This window comes from Prionailurus viverrinus, chromosome B4 (assembly GCF_022837055.1).
Source record: "Prionailurus viverrinus isolate Anna chromosome B4, UM_Priviv_1.0, whole genome shotgun sequence".
Taxonomy (NCBI): domain Eukaryota; kingdom Metazoa; phylum Chordata; class Mammalia; order Carnivora; family Felidae; genus Prionailurus; species Prionailurus viverrinus.
This window is the reverse complement of record NC_062567.1, coordinates 78,935,496-78,949,629: the sequence shown is the minus strand read 5'-3', so window position 1 is coordinate 78,949,629 and position 14,134 is coordinate 78,935,496. Positions and strand designations below refer to the sequence as shown.

The 14,134-nt window shown below is 37.4% G+C and overlaps 1 protein-coding gene across 1 annotated transcript; it reads left to right on the top strand.

Moving 5' to 3' along the window:
- Positions 1–9,831: 9,831 nt before the first annotated feature.
- Positions 9,832–11,008, top strand: LOC125170277 (olfactory receptor 6C70-like). Its single transcript, XM_047866758.1, is given in 3 exon segments — positions 9,832–10,327; positions 10,570–10,863; positions 10,866–11,008. Coding segments are annotated over 3 exon segments (933 nt in total).
- Positions 11,009–14,134: the final 3,126 nt, after the last annotated feature.

Genomic DNA, 14,134 nt, shown 5'->3' with positions numbered 1-14,134 from the left:
TTTCTTGAAAAAGTTTTTTGGATTTATGGTATAAGAATGTCAATTTTTCAATCATGTATCTATTCATTCACAAAAAGGTTCAGTACTCATATCCTAGGTATGGAATCAGGCATTAGATTATTGATTATTTTCCAAATTCTCATCTATCTATTATCTATCTGTATATCTATCATCTATCATCTATTATCTATCTATTTTCATCTATCCATCTAACCATCCATCCATTTATCTGTCTATCATCATCATCTATCATTATCTGCCTGTCATCTAACTATCCATTAACCTAATTGGAAATATTGCATAATGGTTAAAAAACTACACTTGGAATTAAAGCTCTAATTGCACTTCTGTCTCTATAATTTCTAAACTTTGTAATGAGTGTGAGCAAGTAAAACGATTTCCCTAATTCTCAGTTTTTTCAACAACCAAAAAAATTCATTATTATGTATACTTTGCCTCATCATGATTACATTGAAAACATATATACAATTAGCATAGTACTTCTGCATAGTAGAAATTCAATAAATGATAGGTGCTACAATGATTAGTAACTCTACAAAAAGTTTGAACTTAAAAAAAAACAAGTTTGAACTTAGGTGTACATTGTCAAGTCACTGAAGAAAATATTCATTCTCAAATTACAATGTGCAAAACCCTATTTCTTTTCTTAATATTGAACACAATTGCTTGTTAAAAAAAGATAAGTAGGAGTAGTATTGGAGTTAGGTACCCATATGCTGCTCTTCTAGTGATAGATTTACATGTTCGAAAAGAAAAGACTCAAAAAGCAATTAATTTAGCACATATTATTGCTATTTTGGCACATATTATTATGTATGATCCAAAATAATCTGCTAGTTTACAGCCTGATTGTCTTGATGATTGTCTACATGATTGTTTTAATGTGACAACTCAAACAGTTGTCTATCATCATGCTTGAAACAATAAAGACAAAGGCCATCTGGTGTTTTGTAGGCTCTTCTGAGTATTTTTTCATCTTTCTTATTTCTCCTTAGAGACACTCTCCCCTTAGATTTCCTGTAGAAATGTGTTCATTCCTTTTAGATCATTTGAAACTAATAAGTATTTCCCAAGTTTCAAGCTAATCATCTCAGCTATTGTAATCTTCATGAATGATTGCCAAGTGGAATTAGTGGACACACATCTTATAATTTGCATGATATTTATTTATTATTATTATTTTTTTGTTACTATTTTATTTATTTTTTCAATATATGAAATTTATTGTCAAAATGGTTTCCATACAACACCAAGTGCTCATCCCAAAAGGTGCCCTCCTCAATACCCATCACCCACCCTCCCCTCCCTCCCACCCCCATCAACCCTCAGTTTGTTCTCAGTTTTTAAGAGTCTATTATGCTTTGGCTCTCTCCCACTCTAACCTCTTTTTTTTTTTCCCTTCCCCTCCCCCATGGGTTTCTGTTAAGTTTCTCAGGATCCACATAAGAGTGAACACATATGGTATCTGTCTTTCGCTGTATGGCTCATTTCACTTAGCATCACACTCTCCAGTTCCATCCACGTTGCTACAAGGGCCATATTTAGTTCTTTCTCATTGCCCTGTAGTACTCCATTGTGTATATAAACTACAATTTCTTTATCCATTCATCAGTTGATGGACATTTAGGCTCTTTCCACAATTTGGCTATTGTTGAGAGTGCTGCTATAAACATTGGGGTACAAGTGCCCCTATGCATCAGCACTCCAGTATCCCTTGGGTAAATTCCTAGCAGTGCTATTGCTGGGTCATAGGGTAGGTCTATTTTTAATTTTCTGAGGAACCTCCACACTGTTTTCCAGAGCAACTGCACCAATTTGTATTCCCACCAACAGTGCAAGAGGGTTCCCGTTTCTCCACATCCTCTCCAGCATCTATAGTCTCGTGATTTGTTCATTTTGGCGACTCTGGCGTGACGTGATATCTGAGTGTGGTTTTGATTTGTAATTCCCTGATAAGGAGTGACGTTGAGAATCTTTTCATATGCCTGTTGGCCATCCGGATGTCCTCTTTAGAGAAGTGTCTATTCATGTTTTCTGCCCATTTCTTCACTGGGTTATTTGTTTTTCGGGTGTGGAGTTTGGTGAGCTCTTTATAGATTTTGGATACTAGCCCTTTGTCCGATATGTCATTTGCAAATATCTTTTCCCATTCCGTTGGTTGCCTTTTAGTTTTGTTGGTTGTTTCCTTTGCTGTGCAGAAGGTTTTTATCTTCATAAGGTCCCAGTAATTCATTTTTGCTTTTAATTCCCTTGCCTTTGGGGATGTGTCGAGTAAGAGATTGCTACGGCTGAGGTCAGAGAGGTCTTTTCCTGCTTTCTCCTCTAGGGTTTTGATGGTTTCCTGTCTCACATTCAGGTCCTTTATCCATTTTGAGTTTATTTTTGTGAATGGTGTGAGAAAGTGGTCTAGTTTCAATCTTCTGCATGTTGCTCTCCATTTCTCCCAGCACCATTTGATAAAGAGACTGTCTTTTTTCCATTGGATGTTCTTCCCTGCTTTGTCAAAGATTAGTTGGCCAATACTTTTGTGGGTCTAGTTCTGGGGTTTCTATTCTATTCCATTGGTCTATGTGTCTGTTTTTGTGCCAATACCATGCTGTCTTGATGATGACAGCTTTGTAGTAGAGGCTAAAGTCTGGGATTGTGATGCCTCCTGCTTTGGTCTTCTTCTTCAAAATTCCTTTGGCTATTCGGGGCCTTTTGTGGTTCCATATGAATTTTAGGATTGCTTGTTCTAGTTTCGAGAAGAATGCTCGTGCAATTTTGATTGGGATTGCATTGAATGTGTAGATAGCTTTGGGTAGTATTGACATTTTGACAATATTTATTCTTCCAATCCATGAGCAGGGAATGTCTTTCCATTTCTTTATATCTTCTTCAATTACCTTCATAAGCTTTCTATAGTTTTCAACATACAGATCTTGTACATCTTTGGTTAGATTTATTCCTAGGTATTTTATGCTTCCTGGTGCAATTGTGAATGGGATCAGTTTCTTTATTTGTCTTTCTGTTGCTTCATTGTTAGCGTATAAGAATGCAACTGATTTCTGTACATTGATTTTGTATCCTGCAACTTTGCTAAATTCATGTATCAGTTCTAGCAGACTTTTGGTGGAGTCTACCGGATTTTCCATGTATAATATCATGTCATCTGCAAAAAGTGAAAGCTTGACTTCATCTTTGCCAATTTTGATGCCTTTGATTTCCTTTTGTTGTCTGATTGCTGATGCTAGCACTTCCAACACTATGTTAAACAACAGCGGTGAGAGTTGACATCCCTGTTGTGTTCCTGATCTCAGGGAAAAAGCTCTCAGTTTTTCCCCATTGAGGATGATGTTAGCTGTGGGCTTTTCATAAATGGCTTTTATGATGTTTAAGTATGTTCCTTCTATCCCGACTTTCTTGAGGGATTTTATTAAGAAAGGGTGCTGAATTTTGTCAAAGGCCTTTTGTGCATCGATTGACAGGATCATATGGTTCTTATCTTTTCTTTTATTAATGTGATGTATCACGTTGATTGATTTGCGAATGTTGAACCAGCCCTGCATCCCAGGAATGAATCCCACTTGATCATGGTGAAGAATTCTTTTTATATGCTGTTGAATTCGATTTGCTAATATCTTATTGAGAATTTTTTTTTTAATTTTTTTTTTCAACGTTTATTTATTTTTGGGACAGCGAGAGACAGAGCATGAACGGGGGAGGGGCAGAGAGAGAGGGAGACACAGAATCGGAAACAGGCTCCAGGCTCTGAGCCATCAGCCCAGAGCCTGACGTGGGGCTTGAACTCACGGACCGCGAGATCGTGACCTGGCTGAAGTCGGACGCTTAACCGACTGCGCCACCCAGGCGCCCCAAGAGAATTTTTGCATCCATATTCATCAGGGATATTGGCCTGTAGTTCTCTTTTTTTTACTGGGTCTCTGGTTTGGGAATCAAAGTAATACTGGTTTCATAGAATGAGTCTGGATGTTTTCCTTCCCTTTCTATTTCTTGGAATAGCTTGAGAAGGATAGGTATTATCTCTGCTTTAAACGTCTGGTAGAACTCCCCTGGGAAGCCATCTGGTCCTGGACTCTTATTTGTTGGGAGATTTTTGATAACCGATTCAATTTATGTGCTGGTTATGGGTCTGCTCAAGCTTTCTATTTCCTCCTGATTGAGTTTTGGAAGAGTGTGGGTGTTTAGGAATTTGTCCATTTCTTCCAGGTTGTCCAATTTGTTGGCATATAATTTTTCATAGTATTCCCTGATAATTGTTTGTATCTCTGAGGGATTGGTTGTAATAATTCCATTTTCATTCATGATTTTATCTATTTGGGTCATCTCCCTTTTCTTTTTGAGAAGCCTGGCTAGAGGTTTGTCAATTTTTTTTTTTTTTTTCAAAAAACCAGCTCTTGGTTTCGTTGATCTGCTCTACAGGTTTTTCAGATTCTATATTGTTTATTTCTGCTCTGATCTTTATTATTGCTCTTCTTCTGCTGGGCTTAGGCTGCCTTTGCTGTTCTGCTTCTATTTCCTTTAGGTGTGCTGTTAGATTTTGTATTTGGGATTTTTCTTGTTTCTGGAGATAGGCCTGGATTGCAATGTATTTTCCTCTCAGGACTGCCTTCGCTGCATCCCAAAGCGTTTGGATTGTTGTAGTTTCATTTTCGTTTGTTTCCATATATTTTTTAATTTCTTTTCTAATTGCCTGGTTGACCCACTCGTTCTTTAGTAGCGTGTTTTTTAACCTCCATGCTTTTGGAGGTTTCCCAGACTTTTTCCTGTGGTTGATTTCAAGCTTCATAGCATTGTGGTCTGAAAGTATGCATGGTATAATTTCAATTCTTGTATACTTATGAAGGGCTGTTTTGTGACCCAGTATATGATCTATCTTGGAGAATGTTCCATGTGCACTTGAGGAGAAAGTATATTCTGTTGCTTTGGGATGCAGAGTTCTAAATATATCTGTCAAGTCCATCTGATCCAATGTCTCATTCAGGGCCCTTGTTTCTTTATTGACCTTGTGTCTAGATGATCTATCCATTTCTGTAAGTGACGTATTAAAGTCCCCTGCAATTACCACATTCTTATCAATAATGTTGCTTATGTTTATGAGTAGTTGTTTTATATATTTGGGGCCTCCCGTATTCGGTGCATAGACATTTATAACTGTTAGCTCTTCCTGATGGATAGACCCTGTAATTATTATATAATGCCCTTCTTCATCTCTTGTTACAGCCTTTATTTTAAAGTCTAGTTTGTCTGATATAAGTATGGCTACTCCAGCTTTCTTTTGGCTTCCAGTAGCATGATAAATAGTTCTCCATCCCCTTACTCTCAATCTAAATGTGTCCTCAGGTCTAAAATGAGTCTCTTGTAGACAGCAAATAGATGGGTCCTGTTTTTTTATCCATTCTGATACCCTATGTCTTTTGGTTGGCGCATTTAATCCATTTACATTCAGTGTTATTATAGAAAGATACGGGTTTAGAGTCATTGTGATGTCTGTATGTTTTATGCTTGTAGCGATGTCTCTAGTACTTTGTCTCACAGGATTCTGCTTAGGATCTCTTGTAGGGCTGGTTTAGTGGTGACGAATTCCTTCAGGTTTTGTTTGTTTGGGAAGACCTTTATCTCTCCTTCTATTCTAAATGACAGACTGCTGGATAAAGGATTCTCGGCTGCATATTTTTTCTGTTCATCACAATGAAGATCTCCTGCCATGCCTTTCTGACCTGCCAAGTTTCAAAAGAGAGATCAGTCACGAGTCTTATAGGTCTCCCTTTATATGTTAGGGCATGTTTATCCCTTGCTGCTTTCAGAATTTTCTCTTTATCTTTGTATTTTGCCAGTTTCACTGTGATATGTCGTGCAGAAGATCGATTCAAGTTACGTCTGAAGGGAGTTCTCTGTGCCTCTTGGATTCAATGCCTTTTTCCTTCCCCAGATCAGGGAAGTTCTCAGCTATTATTTCTTCAAGTACCCCTTCAGCACCTTTCCCTCTCTCTTCCTCCTCTAGGATACCAATTATGCGTATATTATTTCTTTTTAGTGTATCACTTAGTTCTCTAATTTTCCCCTCATACTCCTGGATTTTTTTATCTCTCTTTTTCTCAGCTTCCTCTTTTTCCATAATTTTATCTTCTAGTTCACCTATTCTCTCCTCTGCCTCTTTATTCCGAGCCGTGGTCGTTTCCATTTTATTTTGCATGTCGTTTAAAGCGTTTTTCAGCTCCTCCCGACTGTTCCTTAGTCCCTTGATCTCTGTAGCAAGAGATTCTCTGCTGTCCTCTATACTGTTTTCAAGCCCAGCGATTAATTTTATGACTATTATTCTAAATTTACTTTCTGTTATAGTATTTAAATCCTTTTTGATCAGTTCATTAGCTATTGTTATTTCCTGGAGATTCTTTTGAGGAGAATTCTTCCATTTGGTCATTTTGGATAGTCCCTGGGGTGGTGTGGACCTGCAGGGCACTTCCCCTGTGCTGTGGTGTATAACTGGAGTTGGTGGGCGGGGCCGCAGTCCGACCTGATGTCTGTCCCCAGCCCACCGCTGGGGCCACAGTCAGACTGGTGTGTGCCTTCTCTTCCCCTCTCCTAGGGGCGGGACTCACTGTGGGGTGGCGTGGCCCGTCTGGGCTACTTGCACACTGCCAGGCTTGTGGTGCTGGGGATCTGGCGTATTAGCTGGGGTGGGTAGGCAAGGTGCACGGGGGCAGGAGGGACAGGCTTTTAGCTCACCTCTCCTTAGGTGATCCACTTCAGGAGGGGCCCTGTGGCAGTGGGAGGGAGTCAGACCCGCTGCTGGAGTGATGGCTCTGCAGAAGCACAGCGTTGGGTGTTTGTGTCGAGCAAGCAAGTTCCCTGGCAGGAACCGGTTCCCTTTGGGATTTTGGTTGGGGGATGGGCGAGGGAGATGGCGCTGGCGAGCGTTTTTGTTCCCCGCCAAACTGAGTTCTGTCCTCCCGGGGCTCAGCAACTCTCCCTCCCTTTGTCCTCCAGCCTTCCTGCTTTCTGAGCAGAGCTGTTAATTTATGACCTCCCAGATGCTAAGTCACGCTTGCTGTCGGAACACACTCCATCTGGCCCATCCGCTTCTCAAGCCAGACTCGGGGGCTCTGCTTGGACGGCAGGCCGCCCCTCTGGCCCGGCTCCCTCCCGCCAGTCCATGGAGCGGGCACTGCCTCGCCTCCCTTCCTACCCTCTTCCGTGGGCCTCTCGTCTGCGCTTGGCTCCGGAGACTCCGTTCTGCTAATCCTCCGGTGGTTTTCTGGGTTATTTAGGCAGGTGTAGGTGGAATCTAAGTGATCAGCAGGGCACGCGGTAAGCCCAGCGTCCTCCTATGCCGCCATCTTCCTCCAATCTCTTTGCATGATATTTAAAAAGAGGAGTTTACAAAAATCTTTATTACCCAGGGCATAGTACCATATGTTTAGATGTACTGACAGTGCAGAAAAATCACATTCTTAAAATATTCGCACTATATGTCTCTGCTTTGAATCAATATGAGGATATTTTATATTAATTTTTCTGCCTACAAAATGAAATATTGTTTCCCAGTGAGTATGTTTGCCTTTCATTATGGTCGATACCATAGTAGTTTCCAGAAAAAAAAGACCAACATGTACTGCTTATGGTAAGTAAAATAATGGTGCTTCTTTCAAAAATTGAAGAATAATTACAAATACTATGTAAGTTACATACAAATAAGCAATGATTTAAAAGTGATATTTTGTTATTACTCCTTGTATAAAGCATTATTTATTCCTCATTTTCTAAACCCATAAATAAGAGCTTGACATTTGATTTATGTGCTTGCACCTGCATTTCTAATACTCTAGTGATATAAACCAGACACTGTACTACAATATTGTAGAGGGAATGAAGAGTATCCTAGTGTTCTCTAGAGAAAGAGTGCCTGAACAACTCTACAAGTCGGTCAAATGTAACAGAGTTGGAGGATATTTTTCTTCAAGAATTGGCTGCACATATGTTAATATGCTTTTTTTAAATAGGAAAAATAGCTCTTTTGGAGGTGCTAATTCTGATGAACACTTTGAGCAATGAAAACTTATCATTGATAATTAGTGGGGTTTGTAAATTTTTATATGAGGTAATTGGCAAAATCACGTAAAAGGAAAAATATTATGTATTCAATAATAAAAAGAATGACTTCAGAACAGGTAAAGATATTGTTTGGCAGAATTAAGAAGGATGTAGTTTGAATATTTTTATTTAAAATAAAGAATACATATGATATAGTTTTTTTTTTTTCCTCTCTGCCAGTGCTTATCTAAGTTTATTTGGGAATAGCTTACTTATTTAGCAATTATTTAGCAAGTTGATAACAAAGATTTCCTCGGGTTAAGAGGAATGTAAAATGCATCACTAGATTTATTTTAATTGAAATATGGCTCTAAAATAAGTAACCAATTAGTGTTTTGAATTCACAGTACTTTTTATTTTGCTTTTATAAAATAATAAATTAGAGAAGTTTGAAAAAAACATGTTTTTTTATGGTTTTTATGGTAGGATGTGTTACTAAGAATGACTGAATTCTTGATGAAAAATATAAATGCCCTATAATTTAACAACTTACTGAAATTCCTTTATTTTTAATTACTATTATTTTTGTATATGTTTGCAGAAATCATACTTTCATGTATCCTATATAGACATTTATAAAAATGGGGTCAATTTGTATAAACTTTTTTGCAATTTTGCATCTAAAATTACATTTAGAATATTTGTAAAGGGACTATATTCGTCAATGTCCTCACTTCAAAATGAAATTATCCGCATGAATAAAATTATTTAAAGAATTGATTATTTTAAAATATTTAGATCGCTTTCTACTTTTCACTCAAACTACGCCATGACATATGGCTTATATGTAAGATGGAAATTGAATTGCCTTTTGAGAGAGGTGAATATCCCATTATATATTCTCAATATTTTTTTGCTTTTTAGAAATTTGTGTTTTTTTCACATTGCTGAACTTGTAATAGTTTCAATTTATTATTTTGGATATTCTTTAAATATTCATTTTAAAAAAAAATAAATGTTTATTTATTTTTGAGAATGAGAGAGCAGGGGTGGGGCAGAGAGAGAGAGGGAGACAAAGAATCTTGAAGCAGTCTCCAGGTTCCAAGCTGTCAGCACAGAGCCCCATGTGGGGCTCGAACCTATGAATCCTGAGATCATGACCTGAGCCAAAGTCTCATGCTTAACCGACTGAGCGACCAGGCACTCCTTACGTTCTTTTTCTTTTGTCATTTTCTATGTCTTTATCAGTAGTTCATAGAAAAGTTGAAAGAGGTGATAATGGTGCTCTAAGCAAATACAACTTTTAATATGAAATCTAAAATTTCAGAATTTAACTGTAGGTCTTAATTCATTATACTGGCATATTTTATATCTACAAAGTCAATAATTAAAAATGAATGAATGAATTTTGAATCTGGAACCAAGATTGTATCTAATGTATTTAAAGAAATGGATGAATTTGGAATTAGTTACAACTGAGTTGGAAGTTTGTAAGTAAGGGCCAAAAAGTATTATGGATTTTGCAGGTCAATTTTCAAAACCGAGTTGACTTCTATAGTGCTTTTTAAAAATAGTTTCTGTTGCATGGTTCTAGATCGTATCTTCAGCATCTTAGAGTTTTACCTCATAAGTGGGTATATTTGTGAATATGAAACCTTTCATATATCATTGTCTACGTATAAAGCTAGATAGTATAAAGCTACGTATAAAACTCAGATAGTTTCTTATTATTGTACCTTTTTATTTCTAGAATTTGTTTGACATCACAAAAGAGAAATGAAGCACCATACAAAACAGATAAAGTTTATCCTTCTGGGACTGACAGATTATTCTCAGTTAAAGATTGTCATTTTTTTATTTCTACTTCTAAATTACATGTTGAGTATGATAGGAAACTTAACCATCATTGTCCTCATGCTACTGGGTTCTCATCTCAAGACCCCAAGGTATTTCTTCCTACGTAATTTCTCTTTCCTGGAAATTTCATTCACAAGTGCTTGTTTCCCCAGATTCCTAATCACCATTGTAACCAGAGAAAAGACCATTTCCTATAATGATTGTATATCTCAGTTATTTTTCTACATATTATTGGGGATTATAGAATTTTTCCTTCTGGCAGCTATGTCCTATGACCGCTATGTTGCCATCTGTAAACCTTTGCATTATACATCTATCACGAACAGCAGAATTTGTCATCAGCTTGTACTCAGTTCTTGGGTAACTGAATTCCTGGTCATTTTCCCTCCACTAATCTTAATTCTTTTCTTTTTTTTTTTAATTTTTTTTTCAACGTTTATTTATTTTTTTGGGGACAGAGAGAGACAGAGCATGAACGGGGGAGGGGCAGAGAGAGAGGGAGACACAGAATCGGAAACAGGCTCCAGGCTCTGAGCCATCAGCCCAGAGCCTGATGCGGGGCTCGAACTCACGGACCCCGAGATCGTGACCTGGCTGAAGTTGGACGCTTAACCGACTGCGCCACCCAGGCACCCCTAATCTTAATTCTTAACCTGGATTGTGCCTCAAACATCATTGATCATTTCATTTGTGACATTTCTCCTGTCCTGCAACTTTCTTGCTCAGACACACATTTACTAGAACTGATTGCTTTTTTCTTAGCTCTGATGATCCTCATTGTCACATTGTTCTTAGTAATCCTTTCTTACTCTTACATCATCAAGAAAATTCTAAAATTCCCTTCAATTAAGCAAAAGAAAAAAGCCCTTTCTACCTGCTCTTCTCACATGATTATTGTATCCATCAGTTATGGTAGTTGTATATTCATGTACATAAAGCCATCTGCAAATGAGTTACTTCAAGCAAAGGAGTAGCTGTGCGCAATACTTCAGTTGCCCCTTTGTTGAATCCATTCATTTATTCTCTGAGAAACCAGTAAGTTAAACAAACCTTCAGAGACATATTTAGAAAGATACTCTGTGCTTCAGACAAGTAATACTGTTTTTGAAATAATTAATATGAAAACATCAAAAAAAACCCAGTGAACAAAAACTGTTTAGATATTTCTAGTTTAAGAAATGATCTTTTGGCAGAAAAACAGACACTCAGATCAATGGAACAGAATAGAGAATAGAGAACCTTTCTTCCCCCTACCCCCACCCCCATGTTCATTTGTTTCTTAAATTCTACATATGAGTGAAATCATATGGTATTTGTCTTTCTCTGACAGACTTATTTTGCTTAGTATAATACTCTCTAGGTCCATCCACATTGTTGCAAATGGCAAGTTTTCATTCTTTTTTATGGCTGAGTAATATTCCATTCTACATATATACCACAACTTCCTTATCCATTCATCAGCTTTTGGACATTTGGGCTGTCTACGTAATTTGGCTATGTTGATAATGCTGCTATAAACAAACATCAGGGTGCATAGATCCTCTTGAATTAGTATTTTTGTATCCTTAAGAAACCATTATTCTAGGATTATGGAGAAGCTTAAAAAAGAGTATATGTTATTGAGCTTTTATAGATCTTTTCTATAATCTGACTTCTCCCTACTAGTGTACATTAAAAGTAATTATAACTCAAGCAGAACAGTTTAGTATCTAAACCATGTAGTTTTGAATACTGGCTCAGCCACCTGAAAATTGGTTCTTTAAGATATGTGGATGAGACAGTTTCACTGTTGGCTTTGCAACAGAAGTATTCCTCAGGGGCTAAGTTGATATAATTATATTTGACTCTATAAGATAGAGAATTATTGATCAGTGCCCTTCACAATTATGTTAAAACCTATGAGTTAGTCATACATAAAGTAACGATGATGTCTATGTAATTTAAATTCTCTTCAATTAATAAGGAATTAACAGGCATGTCTGAATAAGAGGGAGATGTTGTAGCTGCTTAATTGTAGTATGGAGATCATGCACCTTAGTTTTCTCCAATCTGTGGGATTCCTAAGTCTTTCCTTGTTTTTCATGACCTTAATGTATTTAAAGAGTACTGATCAGGTATTTGGTAGAAAGCCTGCCAATTTGGTTTGTCTAATGTTTTCTCATGTTTATATTGAGGCTGTACATTTTTGTGGAGAATTCCATGGAGGTGGTATCCCCTTTTTAGGGTATTGTATCAGGGAGTATATGATATCTACATCTTATTACTGATGTTAAATTTGTTAACTTGGTTAATGAGTGTCTTCCAGTTCTTTCTATCATAAAGTTCTCCTTTGAAATTATTAAGTATTTTGATGGAGAAACTTTGATATGTGTTGCTGTGGTTGTAAATTGTGGCAGAGGGACAACATTCTATAATTTTATGATTAAATCTCAGTCTTTTAGTGGGCCTGTGTTCTTTGGCCTTCATAAGTGTTTCTTATAAAAATCTTTTCCCTTGGAGTACAGGCCTTTGTGTGAAGAATATTCTGGGATTATTTCAGAATAGTTACTCTTCCCTATCCTTGCCTGAGTCAGGGGGAGATCCTTGGTTTTTCAGCTTGAGAACCTGGTGGGATTAGTTGGAGGCAAAACCTAAACAAATGTGGGGACCCCCTTTCACAATGATCTTCAGTATCTTCTAATTCTCATGGTGGTAAACACTCCATCTCCAGCAATTTGCCAAAATGACTATTAGTGGAACCATCACCTACATATAGTTCCAGGATTTATATTCTATGAAAGTAGATCTCAACTGTGACTCTGGACTTTCCAGTCTCTCCAGATTTCAGGGTGTTGTTTCTGTGCAATTTCACTTCTACAATGGGTAAAGTTCAAGTAAGTTATTGACTTTGATAAAGCAGAAGTGATGACTTTCAAACGCTAAGTGATGGAACTGAAGCAGGAAGTCCATAGGGTTTTCTATAAAGGTGCTTATGTTGTCTGCATAAATAAAGTCAGTTTTGCTTCTTCCTATTTAATATGAATACTTTCTTCCTTTTATTTTACTTTACTACATAAATTAGAATCTACAGTACAATATTTAGATGTAGCAAGAGTGACCATCTTGATCTTACTCATTTTCTTAGGATGAGATCATTCAGACTTTCACAATGAAGTAGTATGTTAGCTATAGTATTTCTTTCCTTTTTCTTTTGTTTTTTACTATATTTTGGATGTCCTTTGGTATCGTAGACTCTGGGTCTAGAGTTCTTTCTTGTCTAGCAAGAAAGTGGGACACAGGATTAAAATCAGGGAGATGGCTAATGTCCAAGAGAAGACAAGAGCCCAGGTTAAGGGTGTTTGCTCTGTTTTTATTATCAGAAGGTTTACAAAACATGGTGATGGATATGCACAAAGAGACAATGAAACTGTAAACATTAACTCATGGATGTGAAGAAAAGGGGGTTTTGAAGAAATGTGGGGTTAGGGATTTGGGTTAACATAAAACAAAATCCTGGCGCCGGGTAGATGGTTGTTAAGGGCAGACATGAGGCTCTGCCTCGGTTTACCTAAAATGGCCTAGGGGGCAGGGAGGGGGACAAAACAGAAGAGACTCATAAATATGGAGAACAAACTGAGGGTTACTGGAGGGGTTGTGGGAGGGGGGATGGGCTAAATGGGTAAGGGGCACTAAGGAATCTAATCCTGTTATCATTGTTGCACTAGATGCTAACTAATTTGGTTGTAAATTAAAAAAATAAAATAAAACAAGGTAAATTAAAAAAACAAAAAACAAAAAACAAAACATGCTACCTCAGGGTCAACAAGGCACCTTTCTTTTGCTAATAAGTGCCACTCCAGGCAACTTCACCCTGCTGTGGTCTATAGCCCTGTTTACCTGTTTACCTAATTTGGTCCTTCCTTCCTGTGAAAGCAGCTTTCAGCTACAGTACTACATTGGGGGGTGTTTCGGCCTTGAATACCTAATCTCCTTTACCTCATATATCTTTGTTCTATTTTGGGGCCTTTGCCCCGCCCTCTCTATACTTATTTACCTAATCTTGTTTTCCCAAACTTGGGTGTGAGCATTCTATGGTTTTGTAATTCTTTATGCCTTGTTTACTCCATCAGTGCAGGCTCAGGGAATTCCTAAACTTGTTCCCCACAGTTTGGTATTTGTCATTCATTAGATCTACTCGCTGAGATTTTTTTTTTTTTTTTTTTTACATTGTAATATTAGTTTA